Genomic DNA, 19,389 nt, shown 5'->3' with positions numbered 1-19,389 from the left:
TATATACATCACACCTTCCATCACAATGTGGGATAATCAAGGACATCTTTCTCACATCACAATCATATATTCTTAAAAAGCTAATTGTTTGCTTGTGTTCTTTTTTCACAGGGTGGATTTTCCATAAGATTTTAATATTAAATGGCATAGATAAACGTTAACTATTTAATGAATTTAATGTAATGTGATCCACTCCACCAGATTATTGCCTAGGCAGTGAACAGGAATATTTACCTCACATTTAGAATCCTTGCCTAACTCCAACAACTGAATTTATATAGCATCTTTAATATAACAAAATATCTAAAGGTGCTTCACTGGAATTTTATCAAACATAATTTGAAAACAAACCACATATGGAATTATAAGGTCAGATGACTAAAAGTTTGGACAAAGAAGTGGTTTGAAGGACAGTCTTAAAAGGACAAAGAGAAGGAAAGTGACAGGCTGTGTTGTCTGCCCAGTGCCATGGTCTAGGACAGCTTCTCAGGGATGCTGAGGTACCTACAGTAGGAAGATCCAGTTGTCATGGTCAATGCAGATACAAATGACATAGATAAGATAAAGGAGATTCTGCACAGACATTATGAGTAGCTAAGTGCCAATTAATTAACAGTCATAATCAAAGGTTATAATCTCTGCATTATATAGTCATGGAGTCATAGAAATTTTACAGCATACAAACAGGCCCTTTGGCCCATCGTGTCCATCTCATAAAAATCACAATCACCAGATAAATTGTACTGAGTAAATTGTCAGAGCTGCAGGCTGACAAGTGCCTGTGGCCTGATAACATTTGCCTAGGGTCTTAGAAATACATGGTTAATGCGTTGATTTTAATTTTCAAAGCCTTCCTTGTTTCGGGGATGATCTGTAAAGATCACTTTTTTAGACTGTGGACTAAATTGGGAAAGATACTGCTTTAAACCAAGGAAGCCATGTACAGAATGAAGAAGTTTGCAGTTTTAAAAGCAAGTTACTGGAACACATTGTGAATCGTATCGACAATGCTGCCTTATTTGAGCAGTGAGAGAGAATTGCAAATGGAATGTATATCCGGGGTAATTTTACCCAGAGGCAGTTTTCTAATGGGCTTTTTGATCAGGATCATTCTGGGCTCAGGAAGCCACAGCATAGTAGCTACCATTTGATTGGTTCTCAAGCTTGTGTGTGGACAATACATCCATCTCTCCCTCTCCCTTCTGTGTGGAAAAGTAAGAGAAGATCTCTAGTAGCGAGCTACTCCCTCTCAACTTTCTCTGTAAGTTGTTCACTCTGCAAATCCCTTGTTGAAAGGAAAAGGTGGAGAGCCAACATCAGAGTAAGATTCAACTTCCAGTAAGATGGCAGCAGAGTAGGGCTTCTGAGCCTGGTGCTCATCTGCTTCGGCCACTTTTCTTTTCGTTTCTCTTTTCTTCTCTCTTTTTTTTTCTTTTTCCTCTTTTATTTTACTTACTCCTTACTGAAGAGCTCAGTCACAGCTAAGGCACTGGTGGCAATGAATGGACCCAGCGTGCATTTGTAGCAATTGGTGAGTGGGACCAACAGCGCAGACTCGTGGTGGCCACGAGCTTAGTTTCCTAGTGGCTTCTGCATCTTTGAGGAGGTCCTAGCGTTAACTCATGGGTGCTGCTGTGGAGGCAAGTTTGGGATCCCCGCGACATCTGCGTCCAGTGTAGATTCTTGGAGGTGATGGCCGAGGTGAGTTTGGGTCCAGTTCAAGACCCTGTCACTTCAGTGGCGGCTGCAATGGTGAGGTGGGCTTGATGTGTACTCATGGGGTGGTGGAGCTGAGTTTGCGACGGTGCGGTACCTGGCGATATCTGCATCGGCGAGGTCCAGCAAGAACTTATACTGGTGAAGGCGTTGGTGGAGGTGAGATGGCGCCGAAAAGTGGCAACTTTTTGTTCCAGCAGTGGCAGTGAAGAGGACTCATGCCTGGCCATCAGGCCCATGGCTCATGGCAGAGCACTCAACAAGAAAGGCTGTAAAGCTGAACTCTTTTTATTTTTCTGCCTTTATATTCTATGTTTTGGTTTAGTTTTCTGTGTTTTAAGATGGCACCAGAAAGTGGCAACATGATACAATACACATGACAATAAATAAATCTAAGTGATTCATCAAGCCAGGTTTGAACCTGGGATATAACTCTGCAGAATCACACAAGTGTTACGTGAGGGAGGAGGCCATCAGCCCAATGTGTCTGCACTAGCACTGATTGTGCAGTAATAACATTAGCTGGGATCATAACAACATTTAGACCATCATAATACAATCAGGCAGAATTAGCCTGGTTTTCTAAAAGGGAAATCACATTTGAAAAATGTATTAGAGCTCTTGGAGGATGTAAAAAGCAGAGTTGATAGGGGGAATGGATACCGTCTATTTATCTTTCCAAAAGGCATTCGATATGCTACCACAGAAAAGATTAATGCACAAAGAAGAGCTTGTGGTGCTGAGGGCGATGTACTAGCATGGATAGAGGATTGGCTAACCAAGAGGGAGCAGCCAGTCAAGATTAATGGGGCATTTCCAGGTTGGCAAACTGTAACTGGTGGCTTAGGGTTGGTGTTTCAACTATTTACAATCTATATTAATGAGTGAAGAGAAAGGCTATATTGTAGGCAAATTTGATGATGATGCAAAATATGTAGGAAAGAAAGATGTGAGGAGGAAACAAAGAGTCTACAAAGGGCGTAAACAGGTAACTGAGTGGGCACAAAATGGCAGCTGGAGTATAATGTGGAAAAATGTCAAGTTCAGTTCAACAAATTTGTGTCACTGTTTATGTTTCCTCCTCAACCTTCCTCACATCCTACTTAAATCTGCCATGTCAACATAGGCTCCTATTCCTTCAGTCCTCTTATGCCGACCTATCTTCACCTTAGATGCATCAATGCTATTCACGCCAACTGTGTCTTTAAGTAGTGAATTTCACAAACTGCACTTCCAGGGCAGGGCTTTCTCCTGTAAACTAGCAAATATACAATTAGTTATAAGGCCTAACATTTCAAAAGGCAAATCCACAAAGTTCTTAAAAATAGGCCAAGGGTGAAATATACAAATGCTAACATTTGTACAGCATAAATCAAGCAGCACATTTTTGAGATTCACAGCTCAAGCATATCATAAAAAAGACACCCTTTGTCAAAGTTTTTGGTCTTGGTGATTCCACAAGAATAAAAACTTGAGGGAAAAGCCAACATTAATATTGTTTGATTGGAAAACAGATTGGAAAACAGCAAATGTGACACCACTGTTTAAAAAGGGAAGTAGACAAAAGATGGGGAATTATAGACCGGTTAGCTTAACCTCTGTAGTGGGGAAGATGCTTGAGTCTATTATCAAGGAAGAAATAGCAAGGCATCTTGATAGAAATTGTCCCTTTGGGCAGACGCAGCATGGGTTCATGAAGGGCAGGTCATGCTTGACAAATCTTTTGGAATTCTATGAAGACATTACGAGCGAGGTGGACAATGGGACCCAGTGGATGTGGTGTACCTAGATTTCCAAAAGGCCTTTGACAAGGTGCCGCACAAGAGGCTACTGCATAAGTTAAGGATGCATGGCATTAACGGTAAAGTATTAGCATGGATAGAGGATTGGTTGACTAACAGGAAGCAAAGAGTGGGGATAAATGAGTGCTATTCTAGCTGGCAGTCAGTGACTAGTGGTGTGCCTCAGGGATCGGTGTTGGGACTGCAATTATTTACAATTTATATAGATGATTTGGAGTTGGGGACCACGTTTAGGGTGTCAAAGTTTGCAGATGACACTAAGATGAGTGGCAAAGCAAAGCGTGCAGAGGACTGTGAAACTTTTTAGAGGAACATAGATACATTGAGTGAGTGGGCAAAGGTCTGGCAGATGGAATACAATATAAATAAATGTGAAGTCATACATTTTGGTAGGAGTAATAGAAAAAAAGGATTATTACTTGAATGGTAAAAAGTTGCAGCATGCTGCTATGCAGAGGGACCTGGGTGTCCTTGTGCATGAATCACAGAAGGTAGGTCTGCAGGTACAACAAGTAATTAGGAAGGCAAATGCAATTTTGTCCTTCATTGCTAAAGGGATTGAAATAAAAAGCAGAGAGGTTATGTTGCAGCTGTGGTACAAGGTGCTGATGAGGCCACACCTGGAGTACTGTGTGCAGTTTTGGTCTCCTTACTTGAAAAAGGATGTATTGGCACTGGAGGGGGTGCAAAGGAGGTTCACTAGATTGATTCCAGAATTGAGGGGGTTGGCTTATGAGGAGAGACTGAGTAGATTGGGATTATATTCATTGGAATTCAGAAGATTGAGGGGGGATCTTATAGAAACATATAAAATAATGAAGGGAATAGATAAGATAGAAGTAGAGAGGATGTTTCCACTGGCAGGTGAAGCTAGGACAAGAGGGCATAGCCTCAAGATTAGAGGGAGCAGATTTAGGACTGAACTGAAAAGGAATTTCTTCACCCAGAGGGTTGTTAATCTATGGAATTCCTTGCCCAGTGAAGTAGTTGATGCTACTTCAGTAAATGTTTCTAAAAAAAAGTAGATTTTTTTTGAACAATAAAGGAATTAAGGGATACGGTGAGAATGCGGGTAAGTGGATCTGAGTCCACGAAAGGATCAGCCATGATCTTATTGAATGGCGGAGCAGGCTCGAAGGGCCAGACGGCCTACTCCTGCTCCTAGTTCTTATGTTCTTATGTTTACAAGTAGATTCTGATCACTAGATGTGTTGCCATGGCCAATGCATGAGTTAATGAAGATTGACAGTTAACTTTCAGGCGTTGCTTAAATTTTAAAAGTTTACCCTGATTGGTCCAGGCATTGCCATGAGAAATGGACCAGCAAATGGCTGTCACCTATCGTATTGTATTAAAACAGATGCAGAGAATGTAGATATAACACAGTGTGGAGCTGGAGGAACACAGCAGGCCAGGTACCATCAGAGGAGTAGGAAAGTTGATGTTTTGGGTCAGGACCCTTCTTCAGACCTGAAATGTCAACTTTTCTACTCCTCTGATGCTGCCTGGCCTGCTGTGTTCCTCCAGTTCCACACTGTGTTATCTCTGACTCCAACATGTACATGTTTTTCTGTTTGCAAAGAACAAGACCCAATGTGTCACATTGCAAACTAAACTGACAATCCTAAATTGTTTGTCAGCATAAATCTTTACACACTCAAGATTCTCCAATGCAGGTTCGATACAGAATCACATCCAATATTGGATACTGTGCTGTGAGTGTTGCAAGCACGTGTTGGTTAGCTATGGTCAGTACCTTGCTTGTTGCAAACAGACAAAAGGATAAGCTATTTGATACCAGTCTTTGGTATATATAGTCTAATTACTTGCCATCACAATGGCACTGAAATTCATATTTCATATTCCTCAATTATGCAATAGACGTAATGTGTTTTTGGTTTGATATTGGCATCCTGCTAGAGGTGAGCACTACTTATGTTGCCACTGTACAGTAGCATGTGAAACAGCTAGTTTCATCTGTAACTCAAATTTATGAGATAGCTAATCCTTCCAGGGTAATCTGAGGTAGTCTGGGCACTTTCCAGGACCAGATGTGACAGCCTTATGGCTGTTTGTGTGATTTACAGTGTGAAATGATCTGATTGGGATAACTATAGGTTAGAACATAAGAACATAAGAGCTAGGAGCAGGAGTAGGCTGTCCCGGCCCTTTGAGCCTGCTCCGCCATTCAATAAGATCATGGCTGATCTTTTCGTGGACTCAGATCCACTTACCCGCGTTCTCACCGTATCCCTTAATTCCTTTATTACCTTTGATACATGTTATTTCAGCATCAATCTTGTAAAATGAATAAATAGCTCAGATCCTGTTTATGAGATTGCCTATAAAGCCAATGTTATAGCATACGGAACTGTAGGATTCCCAACATATGCTCTGACCAGTGAAGGTAGGTTTACTGGAGACAATAGTAGAAAACCCACCAGATGATTTCTCAATGAGATCGTCAAGGACAGGGAGCTCATTTGACTGGTCCATTTCAACAATGAATTTCAGTGCAGGATGCAGCTTAATAAGACATGCAAGGACATCTTTACATGCAGCTGACGATTCGAATGCAGCCAATGTATCATCGACGTATCAGAAATCTGCAAGGGGAAAGAGGTTAGGTGTTAATCCATTGATGACATATTTCTCATGGAATCTGAAAAATGTTTGCTAGAGTTGAGCTCAGTAGGGATCCCATGTAAAACCACTTTCTTGGGCATATATTGCGTCGCTGAACTAGAAGACAACTGTGCAAGTTCTGAGTTCATAAATTCAATGAATACAAATCATGCAATGGTGGTGGCTCTGGGCTATCATGGTATAGTGCTGCGGTGCAGGTGCCTGGAGCATCTTTGAATGGTACATTGGTGAATAAGCTCGCCATGTCAAATGAGCACACTGACAATGCATTACTATTGATATGCAAATCCTGTATGGTCTTTGCAAATGTGAAGGTATCCTTCATTACGTAAGTTGAAATCTTGCTCAAAACTGATTGCAGCAATTCACCCAAACATTTGGCCAGTTCATGGTGTGCTGAATCTATCCTAGATCAAATAGGTGCAAGAAGATTGTACTTCTGTCAACAAAGGGGCGGGATAGTTATCCTTAACAAACGTGACCATATCAACAAAATGTGTGCCATTCTTAATGATGGGTCCAAATTTGAATCCATTGGACCTGTTGCTGAGTATGGCCTGATAGCTTCAAGATAGTAAGAACCGCAGATGCTGGAGTCAGCGATAACACCGTGTGGAGCTGGAGGAACACAACAGGCCAGGCAGCATCAGATGAGCAGGAAAGTTGACGTTTCAGGTCGGGACCCTTCTTCAGAGGGTCTGGTGACCGTTCCTCAGTTCTGAAGAAGGGTCCCAACCTGAAACATCAACTTTCCTGCTCCTCTGATGCTGCCTGGCCCACTGTGTTTCTCCAGCTCCACATTGTGTAATGACCTGATAGCTTCCCTTGAAAACAAGGTTAAACAAAAATGCTTGCTGTAAGAGTAATGAGCTGCTTCCTCACAGCTCACTGCATCCAGGTACATATGAGCTGTCCAATACAATCAAATGCCTTCATGCCCTGTCTTGGATGATCGATCTTATGTCCCATGCCTGGATATTGTCCAGGTCTTGGTACATTTAGACATGGACTGCTTCAGTATCTGATGAGTCACAAATAGTGCTTCATACTGTGCAATCATGCCCACCTTGGACCTCATGGTGGAGGGATGGTCATCAATGATGCGTCCTAAGCATTACCCTAAGAAACTCCTGCAGCGATGTCATGGAGCTGAAATGATTAACCTCCGACAACCACAGCCACCTACAACAAAAACAGAAGTTGCTGGAAAAGCTCAGCAGGTCTCGCAGCATCTGTGAAGAAAAAATCAGACTTAATGTTTTGGGTCCGATGACCCTTCCTCAGAACTGCTGAAGGGTCACCAGACCCGAAACATTAACTCTGGTTTACAGAAACAGAGAGAGAGATTGTTTGTAGAAACAGAGAGATAGCGCGGTTTATAGAATCAGAGAGAGACAGATTGTGGGGTATATAAAAACAGAGAGAGATAGGTTTATAGAAACAGAGAGAGAGATAGTGGGGTTTACAGAAACAGAGAGTTAAACCTAACACCAACAGGTTGTCGAGTTTAATTTTACTGATTTATACAACTTTTAAGTGCTGTCGTTATTTTTAAAAAGATACATTTTACCTACATATCAGTAATGGCCACAAGCAGACAATTCAACTTGACTTGTTTGGCTCTGTTTATAGCTGGAGTGCAATTCTTTCTTACAATCGATTCGTCATACTTAGGAGTTCAAAGTGTGTACGTGTTTGCGCAGCTGCCGGATTTGCAGCATTGGTAGACGTGTCGCAATGATTGGTTTCAGAATAGGAAAGGATTAAACGCCGGAAACAATATAAAGGCTGGAGTTAGTGCCGGCTCTCTCAGAATTCTCCCCTAAAGCTAACCGAGGCAGCGGAGTTCTGCCGGGAAGCCCCGGAACTGGGAGACATTGTGTTGAAGCATGTCTCTGAAAAGGAAGGCAGAGTCTGCTGCTCTCAGTATCAACGTGTGTGCAGCCCGAGCGCTTCAGGAACTGCTCAAAACCAACCTGGGACCCAAAGGCACGATGAAAATGTTAGTTTCTGGCGCTGGAGACATCAGGCTGACCAAAGATGGTGGCGTACTATTGAGGGGGATGCAGCTCCAACATCCCACAGCCTCTTTTATTACCAAGGCAGTGGCTGCTATGGATGAGACGGTGGGTGATGGAACCACCTCAGCTGTGCTCCTCATTGGGGAGATTTTGAAACAGGCCCACCGCTACATTTCAGAGGGGATCCATCCCTGAGTCATCGTAGAAGGGTTGGAATTGGCCAAAGAAGAGGCAATCTCCTGCCTGAATGAACTCTGGGAAGACGACGATCAGTTCATCCGGAAGAAGGTGGCTCGGACCTCACTTGGAACCAAGGTTCACTCAGAGTTGGCAGATCTGTTGGCAGATCTGGTGGTGGAGGCAGTGCATTGTGTTTATCAGCGTAGACAACCCATTGACCTTAACCTGGTGGAAATCATGGAGATGCAACATCAGACTGAGTGCAACACTGTCCTTATCAGAGGGTTGGTTCTAGATCATGGTGCTCGGCACCCAGATATGAAAAAGCGATTGGAGAATGCTTACATCCTCACCTTGAACGTGTCTCTGGAATATGAGAAAACAGAGGTTAACTCTGGCTTCTTTTACAAGAGTGTGGAGGAAAGGGAAAGGTTGGTAAAAGCAGAGCGACAGTTCATCGAGGAGAGAGTGAGGGCAATCATAGCGCTGAAGAGAAAGGTGTGCGGCAACTCCGACAAAGGGTTTGTTGTGATCAACCAGAAGGGTATCGACCCTCTGTCGCTTGAGATGTTTGTGAAGGAGGGTATTGTAGCCCTGAGAAGAGCTAAGAGGAGAAACATGGAGAGGTTGCCGCTGGCATGCGGGGGTCTGGCAGTGAACTCTGTGGAAGATCTGACTGAAGAATGCTTGGGCCATGCAGGGCTGGTGTATGAGGAGACACTGGGAGACAGCAAGTACACTTTTATTGAAAAGTGTGATAATCCTCAGTCTGTCACACTGCTTATTAAAGGACCCAACAAACACACCATCACTCTGATCAAAGATGCCATTCGGGATGGCATGCGAGCTGTGAAGAATACCATTGAGGATGGTGCTGCCATGCCTGGGGCAGGAGCTGTCGAAGTTCGCATCGGAAGCCAGTTACTAGACTACTGTAAAGATCAAGTCAAACGTTGTGCACGGTTTGGATTTCAGGCGTTTGCTGATGCCATTCTGATTATTCCAAAGACGCTGGCCCAGAATGCTGGATATGATCCTCAAGAGATTGTGTCAAATGCCCTGAGCAGAAAACGTCAGACGACCCTTCCAGTGGGCATTGATTTATCCAGTGGTGAGCTAATAGATGATTGGGAGACTCCTATATGGGACAATGCTTGTGTCAAGCATCAGCTGATACATACGTGCACTGCAGTAGCAAGCAACCTCTTATTGGTAGATGAGATTGTCGGAACAGGAATGAATTCAGACAAAAAGTGACTACATCTGACTGGATTATCAAAATCTCATCAATTTTGTGACTGAATTGATTGTTTAAAAAAAAAGGACCGATCAGAGATAGCACGAAAGTGAGAAATAAAAAAAAAGGTGATATAGGAAATACAAAACAAATTTGGAATGTCCAGAATGTGATTAATGATAGATACATCACATTCCATTATTTTGGAAAGAATAAGTGACTCTATTACTCTCTAAAGCCATAATGGCTGTGATTGAGTAAATATTGTCAATCTGTCATTGTTTTCCTAGACCTTTATTCTTCTGCATTATTTCACTACAGTCCTGTAAAGGAATCATTCAGTGTTGTGTAACGATACTGTGGCTTTAAGAGGTGTATTTTGTCCTGGTGTTTTTTATGAAGAAAGGTTGAGACAGAGGAGACAAGCAATCTGCTCAAAGCCAAAAAAATGTAAACAGCTGGGAGGCCTTGGGTTTTTGTTTTAAAAAGTTGGAAGAATAAAAGCAGTCTGAATGGGTGAGGTCAAGCTCCCACAGAACCAGGAACAAAAACAGAAGTTGCTGGAAAAGCTCAGCAGATCTGGCAGCATCTGTAAGAAAAAATCAGAGTTAACGTTTCGGGTCCAGTGACCCTTCCTCAGAAGGACCCAAAACGTTAACTCTGATTTTTTTCTTCAAAGGTGCTGCCAGACCTGCTGAGCTTTTCCAGCAACTTTTGTTTTTGTTCCTGATTTACAAGCATCCGCAGTTCTTTTGGTTTTTATTTAGTATTGCACAGAACCAGGATTTTTAGTTTTCGCTTTCTGCAATTGCTGGGGTCTTGAAGCTGAATATGGAAGTTGTTATTCCTCTCCCTGTTACAGCTAAAAGCTGGGATTCTCTTCCTGCTGCTAGAATTGCAAGTGAGACAATCTATTTTACTGATTTTTGCCTTTGCTAGGGGTGTGTTTATGGGATATTGCTATATTGGAATAGTTAATTAGTTGTAGTTAATATATATCTTATTTTGTTAAGCATTTGGATAGAGTTATAGTTAAGCCAATACTTTTCCTTAATTTTTATTTTGTCTGTACTTTAACTGTAGGGTAAAAGTAGTGTGTTTTGCTTAACATCGAGTAGTCTGGAATGCATCTGGAACGCAATGCCTTACACTTACCTTAAAAATAAGAAAAGGTTAGGATCTAGGCTGTCTTCTTAATATATTTTGAAGGGGTCTGGTTTGGTCCATAACAATTGGATTCAAGATGATGCCTGTATTTTTCTTAAAGTGAAATAAAATTGGCAAACCATTGATTTATTCAACTTGCATCAATATTTTGCAGAATATTGGAAAGGGCAGTATATCCTGTTTTTCAATCAATCATCAGTTCAGAAGCAAAACTAAAAGCACTATAATATTTAGGAGATCAAAACTGATAAAATGGAACTGTTTATTTCAACCTCCTGAGTGCTTCCAGCACTTTTCTTATTTCAGATTTCCAATGTCTGCAGAGTTTTTTTTATTACGTTAAATGTTTAGATGAAGAAGCTTAACTCTGCAACTGTCAAGGCTCTATTCAGTGGGATGAATGCGTAGCATGGTGGCTCAGTGGTTAGCACTGCTGCCTTACAGCACCAGGGACCCGGGTTTGATCCCACTCTTAGGCGACTGTCTGTGTGGAGTTTGCACATTCTCTTCTTGTCTGTGTGGGTTTCCTCTGGGTGCTCTAGTTTCCTCCCACAGTCCAAAGATGTACAGTTTGGATGGATTGGCCATGCTAAATTGCCCATAGTGTCCAGGGATACAGGCTGGGTAGATTAGCCAGGGAAAATGTGGGTGGGATGCTATTCAGAGGGTCCTTTTGGACTTGATGGGCCAAGAAGCCTGCTTCCACACTGTGTGGATTCTATGATTCTGTGAATGATAAAATGTCAGATTGGGTAAAGCCATCTGACGATTGACTCTTCTAAGTATTTTTGTGTTGTGTACCTGTCTATTTGAATGCAAAATGTCTTTTTTTCATGACTCTATGCCCTTTAAAATATCACACATACAATGTGTAAGCATCCTATGCAGTACCTTCAGTTTTACAATAAACTTTACTGCTGATTGAAACCATTTTGCAAGCAGCATCAAGATAATATTACGCAACTTAGATGATTAAGTGTCCTTCCTGTTAATGCTAATTACAGGACTTGCATAGGATGGGAATCGCTGCAATTCTGTGAAACGTTTGCCGACCTGTGTTACGGTCATGGGCATCAGTCATGTTATTTCAGATGCCTAACATGAGAAAACAGATCTCCCACACAAGCCCACACTTATTCTATTCTGAGATGTGATGTGGTGCAAGACAAGGCCCAAGTTGTATCTCTGGTCAGAGATGTTAATGCTCAGGGTGAATGCTAGATGCAGATTTGTCCCTAGATTTCTACTATAAGCTCACTTTACTTTGAGACTAGTTGACATCAGTCTCAGAGTCACTTTACTAACAAATTAAACCATGACATAGATTTATTCACAGAGGATCATTTCTAAGAGACGAGCTAGAGTCAGTTAGTAAAATTTTTTTAATTTACTCATCACGTGGGCATCTTTCACAGTCCAGCATTTATTTCCTGTCCCTCGTTGGCCTTGAGAAGGTGGTAGTGCATTCTTGAGCCGCAGCCCTCTATATGCTGTAGGTTGACCCACAATGCCCTTAGGGAGGAGGTTACAGTGAACAAAAGTCATCAAAAAAAATTACATCGTGACTATGACTCAGTTATTGAGTGTATGCATTAGAGTCATAGAGTCATAGAGTGATACAGCATGGAAACAGGCCCTTTGGCCTAAACTGGTCCATGCTGACCATGGAGCCCAATCAGCTAGTTCCAATTGCCAGCATTTGGTCCTTATCCCTCTAAACCCTTTCCATCCATGTACCTATTCAAACGTTTTTTTAAATGTTGCTATTGTACCTGCCTCAACCACCTTCTCTGGCAGCCCATTCCATACACGCACCTCTCTCTGTGTGAAGAAGTTGCCCCTCAGGTCCTTTTTAAATCTTTCCCCTCTCACCTTAAAACTTTGCCCTCTCGTTTTCAATTCCCCATCCCTGGGAAAAAGACGATATACATTCATCCTAACTATGCCCCTCATCATTTTATATACCTCAATAAGGTCACCCCTCATTCTCCTGCGTTCCAAGGAATAAAGTTCTATCCTGGCCAACCTCTCCCTATAACTCAGGCCTACTAGTCCTGGCAACATAGTCATAAATTTTCTTTGCACACTTTCCAGTTTTAACTATGTCTTTCCTATAAAAGGGTGACCACACTTTCCAGTTTTACCTATGTCTTTCCTATAAAAGGGTGACCAAAACTGTACACAATACTCCAAGTGTGGCCTCACCAATGACTTGTACAACTGTAACATACATCCCAACTCCTATACTCAATGCCTCGACCAATGAAGGCCAGCATGCTAAATGCCTTCTTCACCACCCTGAATACCTGTGGCGCTGCTTTCAACAAACTATGTACTTGTACTCCTAGGTCCCTCTGTTCCACAACACACCTCAGGACCTTACCATTTACTGTATAAGTCCTCCTTTGGTTTGACTTTCCAAAGTGCAACACCTCACACTTATCTGTATTGAATTGCATTTGCCAATCCTCAGCCCACATTCCCATCTGATCAAGATCCCTCTGTAATTTTTGATAACCTTCCTCACTATCAACGATATCTCCTAATTTTGTATCACCCACAAACTTACTAATCATGCCTTGTACATTCAGATCCAGACCATTTATGTAAATAACAAACAACAAAGGTCCCAGCACCGACCCCTGTGGCACACCACTATTCACAGGCCTCCAGTCCGAGAAACAACCTTCAACCATCATCCTCTGCTTCCCTACCATCGAGCCAATTTTGAATCCAATTAGCTAGCTCTCCCTGGATCGCATGCAATTTAACCTTCGTGACTAGCCTGCTGTGCGGGACCTTGTCAAAGGCCTTACTTAAGTCCATACAGACAACATCCACTGCCCTAACCTCATCCATCCTCTTGGTTACCTCTTTGAAAAACTCTAAAAGATTTGTTAGACATGACTTCCTGGGCACAAATCCATGCTGACTATCTCTAATCAGATCATGTCTATCCAAATGTTGGTAAGAGAGTCTAAATTTTTCTTTTATTTTGTGCAAACCTAATTTAGTTTCTATTTTGTACTTGGCATTAAACTGAAAAACAAAACACTAAACAGATGTATTCACAACTGATCATCTCCCAAAGGCCAGGAGCTGGAGTCAGTTTAGCAACTAACGTTTTGGAAATGACCATCTGTTAAAAAGTCTATGTCATTATTTAACTTGTTAGTGAGGTAACTGTGAGATTGATTGTGAGTTACTTTATTTTGGACAAACCTAATTCAGTTTGTAGTAAATAGCTGACATTAAACAAAAAGCTACAGTTTAAATGTGGTAGTTGCTTGCTTTAAATGAGCTTTTTTTTCTGTAAAGATTCCAGTGAAAAAGCAGCTTAATTGAGAACCAGCTGATCCTGGATACTCATTAAGAGTCTCAGGTACCTTTTATGTTAGGAGCATATATAAGTAGCCAAAGTAGTGCACCTTACAATAGGGTGCTGGAGTTCAGCACTTCAAGGAGTTCAGGGCAGGAAGCGAAAGATGTATTTAGTTGCTTTTGCATAAACATTTTCATCTGCAGGTATTTATTTTTGCTGGACTACAGGAGAAGTAACTGGTTAATTGGTGGGTATCTAGTAAGTGATTAAGATTTATTTCATTACTAAGGCTGAAAATAGTATTTTTTGAATAAAAGGTGAGTGGGAGAGTATAATGAGCATGGATCAAGAAGCCTATCTGTAGTGAAACTAGTGATGAAGTGATGTCATGAACCACATCGTGACATGAATGCAGGGAAAGTAGCTAATTACTGAATATTTCTAGTTTTTAAATTAAAAGTAAGGTCTTTATGTTTAGTTCTATAGTCTTTTTCTCTCTTCTTCTAAAAGATAGCTTATTAAGTATAAGATTGATAATGCTGAAAAAAATTAATTCCAATAAAGTCTAAAGAGTGGAGAATTCTTCAGTTGTAAAGAATGTTACGAAAGTAATTAATGCATTAAAGTATGCTAGTGATGCCTGGATGGGTGATGTGTTTCTGCAGTAGCATGAGGGAGCCTCTGGACACTGAGATAATCCAGAGTGTAGACTTCTGCAGTAAGTGTTTGCAGATTGAGGAACTTTGGATTTTAAGTCTGGAGTCTGAGCTGCAGATATTATAGTACATGAGGAGGGTAAAAGTGACCTGAGTACTTTGCTCCAGGAGGCAATCACATCCTTCAGCTTAGGTAATTAAAAATTGGTCTGTAATCAGGACAGGAGGATCTGACTGCAGGTGAAGCAGATATGTAGACCCAGAAGGTAGCATTCAAGGAACCTTGGCCTCTGTTACTGTCTAATGAGGTTTTTGCAAGCTGTGTGGATGAGATTAGGGACTGTGGGAAAGATGAACAAATTGACCATAACCCCATGGTATAGGGAGCCATTCAAATGGGGGGGAAGATAAAGGAATGTAATAGAGGTGAAGGTAGTATCATTAGGAAGGTAGATATCTCTCCGAAGGCATGAGTGTGAATCAAGAAAACTGTGTTGCTTCCCTGGTTCCAGGGTTAAGCACATCTCCTTGGGGCTGGGGAGGAATTTAGCATTGTGGGAAGGGGGTGGGGGTGTGCGTGAGAGTGGTGTTGGTGTGGGATCAAGTGGCCGTCACCCATGTTGGTATCAACAACATTAGCAGGACTGGACAGCAGGTTCAAACGGTTAGGAGCTAAATAATAAAGCAGAACATTTAAGGTAATAAGGAACAAAAACAGAAGTTGATGGAAAAGCTCAGCAGGTCTGGCAGCATCTGTGAAGAAAAAGTGTTTTGGGTCCGGTGACCCTTCCTTAGAACATCCTTCAGCTTAGGTAATCACCAGACCCGAAGCATAAACTCTGACTGACTTTTTTCTTCACAGATGCTGCCAGACCTGCTGAGCTTTTCTAGCAACTTCTGCTCTTGTTCCTGATTTATAGCATCTGCAGTTCTTTCGGTCTTTAAGGTAATAATCTTAGAATTGCTACCTGATCCATGAGGAAACTATCATAGGGTAAATAAAATCAAAGATTAAATGTGTGGCTCAAAGATCGTTGTGGGAGAAATGGGTCTCAGTTCATGGGACACTAATACCAGTACTGGGGTAGGTGGGAGATGTTTACTGGGTATGCTTCATTTCAACTGTGCAGGTACTGGGACCTTGGTAAATCAAATAACAAAGCCAGTAGACAGGGCTTTAAACTAAATTGGATAGGAGCAATCTAGAGAGGGAATTGAATAGGTTTACAAAGCAAGATGATATGGCAGCATTGCAATGTAGCCAATTAGGTAAATATACCCAGGGATAAGAAGGAACATAGTGTCCAACTGTAAGAAAGCAACAAATAGGGTCAAAGTGAGAAAAAAAAGGGTAAAAATCAAAATTAATGGATGTTTACTTATGCGCACATAGTATTCAAGATAATATAAATGAATTAGCGGCATGAATAGGTATTAACTGGTATGATCTTATAGCTATGATAGAGACATGGAGATCAAAACCAGGCACTAAATATTCAGTGGGCGCTAAATATTCAGGGGTATGTGACTTTTTTCAAAAGGCCAAGCAGGAAGGAAGGGGTGGTGGAGTAGCTTTGTAGGCATGAGATGGAATAAGTATGACAGCAAGAAATGGCCTTGAATTAGAAGATGTAGAATTGAAATGGGCAGAGGTAAGAAATTACAAGGTGGCGAAGATTCTGGTGGGAGCAAACTATAGATCTCCTGTCAGTAACAATACGAGGAGATAGCAAAGAAATCAGGAAATAGTGAGGGCATGTTAGAAAAGGCAGTGCATTGGTAACTTTAGTCTTTGAGGTTGGTTGGCTTGCTGAACTGGTTTGTTGTTTCGCACAAGTCTACTCCAAAACCTTAGAAACTTTAATCTTTATTTAGATTGGGAAATTGAAATTGCCAGGTATTCGTGAGGAAGAATTCAAAGATAGTATTTCGAACAGCTTCCCAGAACAATATGTTATGGATCCGACCAGGGATCAGGTTATTTTGAATCTGATGTCACATAACGAGACAGTTTTTAATAAATGATCTCAGAGTAAAAGATCCCTTATGAAACAGTGATCATAACATGGTAGTATTCAGTATTCAGCTGGAGAGTGAGGAATTTGGGTTGGAAACAATTGTGCTGAACTTAAGTAACAGTAATTACAAAGGAATGAGGCGAATGTTGCTGGAGTGGACCGGGAAAGGAGTTAAGAGAAAAGATGGTTGAGGAACAATGGCAGATATTTAAAAATATAGTTAATGGCTCATGCAAAGATATATGCCAGTGAGAAAGCAAAATTCTAGGAAAAGAATAAACCAATCTTGGTTAATTCAGGAAGATAATGATAGCGTGAACATTAGAGGATAAAATATATTATGTGGTAAGACAGAGGATTGGAAGATTTCGCAAATCAACAAAATATGTCAAATAAAAGAGGGCGAAAATAAATTTAGAGGGTAAGCTAGCATGTAATATTAAAAATGGACAGTAAGAGCTTCTTTAAAAATATAAAAGGAAACACAGAGACCAAAGTGAACGTAGTCCCTTAGAGATGAGGCTGGGGAAATAATAATGGGGAACCAGGAAATGGCAGATCAGTTGAATAAATGTTTTGCGTCAATGGTAGAGGACATTAATAGCATTGCAAAAGTATGAAATAATATAGAGGCCAATGTGAGTTGGGAAAGAAAACAATAAATATCACTAGAGAAAACTTACTAGGGGAACTAATGGGGTTAAAGGCTGATACATCCCCTGGACCTGATCAGTTACATCCTAGCATATTAAAGAAAGTAGCCATTGAAATGGCAGATTCACTGGCAGTGACCTCAAAAAATCCTTAGATTCTGGAAAAGTCCCAGAGGACTGGAAAACTGCCAAGGTAAATCTCTTTATCAAAAACAGAAAAAGACAAAGAATGCATAACTACAGCCAATTAGTTTAACATCAGTCTCTGGAAAAATGCTAGGGTCTATTATACATTCAGATAATTCCAAATGCCAAACCTTTCTTCATTCAGTAACAAAAACCAAGTTGCTGGAAAAGCTCAGCATGTCTAGCAGCATCTGTGGAGGAGAAAACAGAGTTAATGTTTCGGGTCCGGTGACCCTTCCTCAGAACCCTTTCTTCATTCAGTCACTGTTTGACCTGGCTCAGCAAGGGTCTATAGCAAAACAAATAGTTATCATCAGTAAAGTGATTTCAGAAGCTTTGAAAATCTTCAATGTCTCCAGTGATCATTCAATGACCTCTTTTAAAGAGTAGAGAAGTTGTTCCACATACCAAAATGGTTGACAAAATGACCAGCAGCCAAAGCACAGGCGAGGCTGAGAACATCACTAGAAACACAGCCTTCTTTGTCTGGATGTTCTTGTGCAGGTGCAGACACTGTGGACATTCTGTTAAACTGTGTTTAAAACTGGCCCCAAGAAGACTTTCCACATCAAGCAGATGTTCACCTGCACAACTGCCAATGTGGTATACTGCATCCGCTGTACCCGGTGTGGCTTCCTCTACATCGGGGAAACCAAGCGGAGACTCGGGGACCGCTTTGCAGAACACCTACGCTCGGTTCGCAATAAACAACTGCACCTCCCAGTCGCGAACCATTTCAACTCCCCATCCCATTCCTCAGACGACATGTCCATCCTGGGCCTCCTGCAGTGCCACAACGATGCCACCCGAAGGTTGCAGGAACAGCAACTCATATTCCGCTTGGGAACCCTGCAGCCCAATGGTATCAATGTGGATTTCACAAGTTTCAAAATCTCCCCTCCCCCTACCGCATCCCAAAACCAGTCCAGCTCGTCCCTGCCTCCCTAACCTGTTGTTCCTCCCACCTATCCCCTCCTCCCACCTCAAGCCGCACCTCCATCTCCTACCGACCAACCTCATCCCGCCCCCTTGACCTGTCTGTCCTCCCTGGACTGACCTATCCCCTTCCTAACTCCCTACTTACACTCACCTTTACTGGCTCCATCCCCGCCTCTTCGACCTGTTTGTTTCCTCTCCACCTATCCTCTCCTCTATCCCTCTTCTATCCGCCTCCCACTCTCTCCCTATTTATTTCAAAACCCCCTTCCCCTCCCCCTTTTCTGATGAAGGGTCTAGGCCCGAAACGTCAGCCTCTCTGCTCCTATGATGCTGCTTGGCCTGCTGTGTTCATCCAGCCCTGCACCTTGTTGTCTCGGATTCTCCAGCATCTGCAGTTCCTACTATCTCTGATTCAATTAAAACAGAAACTCATGCGGTCTGGCAGCCTTTGTGGAGAGAAAGCACAGTCAACGTTTTGAGTCCAGGGACTCTTCTTCAGAACTGGTCCTTTGCCAGACCTGCGAAGTTTCTCCGGCAATTTCTGTTTTTGTTTCAGATTTTCAACAACAGCAGTTCTTTGCTTTATTTTACTGTTAAACTGTTTGTTTTCTGTGACATGTTTCCTTCCGTTAAAAGCACCCAGTGATATAGGCAGCCCTTCACATTCCCGGAAGTGTTTGCGGAAAGTCTGTCAAGGTTGATGGTGATTTTGAGCTTTATGGGGATGTTTCTCCTTTGGACAACAGATTTTACATTGAGTTTGAACAGAGAGCTGTTGGACAGCAAATTATTTATTAGACACACCGGCAGCAGAAACCATTAATCTCACATGAGATTGCTTACACA

At 41.8% G+C, this 19,389-nt stretch overlaps 1 protein-coding gene and 1 long non-coding RNA gene across 2 annotated transcripts; one reads left to right on the top strand and one right to left on the bottom strand.

Moving 5' to 3' along the window:
* Window positions 1-2,904: 2,904 nt before the first annotated feature.
* LOC125482999 lies at window positions 2,905-7,836 on the bottom strand. The gene is made up of 3 exons (XR_007261994.1): window positions 7,739-7,836; window positions 5,960-6,124; window positions 2,905-2,974 (listed from the first exon to the last, which is right to left on the bottom strand). It is a non-coding gene; the product is annotated as an uncharacterized LOC125482999 (long non-coding RNA).
* A 67-nt stretch (window positions 7,837-7,903) lies between these two features.
* Window positions 7,904-10,141, top strand: LOC109920004 (T-complex protein 1 subunit zeta-like). The gene has a single exon (XM_048595945.1). It carries the CDS (start codon window positions 8,603-8,605, stop codon window positions 9,620-9,622), a length of 1,020 nt encoding a protein of 339 aa, XP_048451902.1. The 5' UTR covers window positions 7,904-8,602; the 3' UTR covers window positions 9,623-10,141.
* Window positions 10,142-19,389: the final 9,248 nt, after the last annotated feature.

The sequence above is a fragment of the Rhincodon typus genome, chromosome 4 (genome assembly GCF_021869965.1).
Source record: "Rhincodon typus isolate 14 chromosome 4, sRhiTyp1.1, whole genome shotgun sequence".
Taxonomy (NCBI): Eukaryota; Metazoa; Chordata; class Chondrichthyes; order Orectolobiformes; family Rhincodontidae; genus Rhincodon; species Rhincodon typus.
The sequence above is the reverse complement of the archived record's forward strand: the minus strand, read 5'-3'. Positions and strand labels throughout refer to the sequence as shown.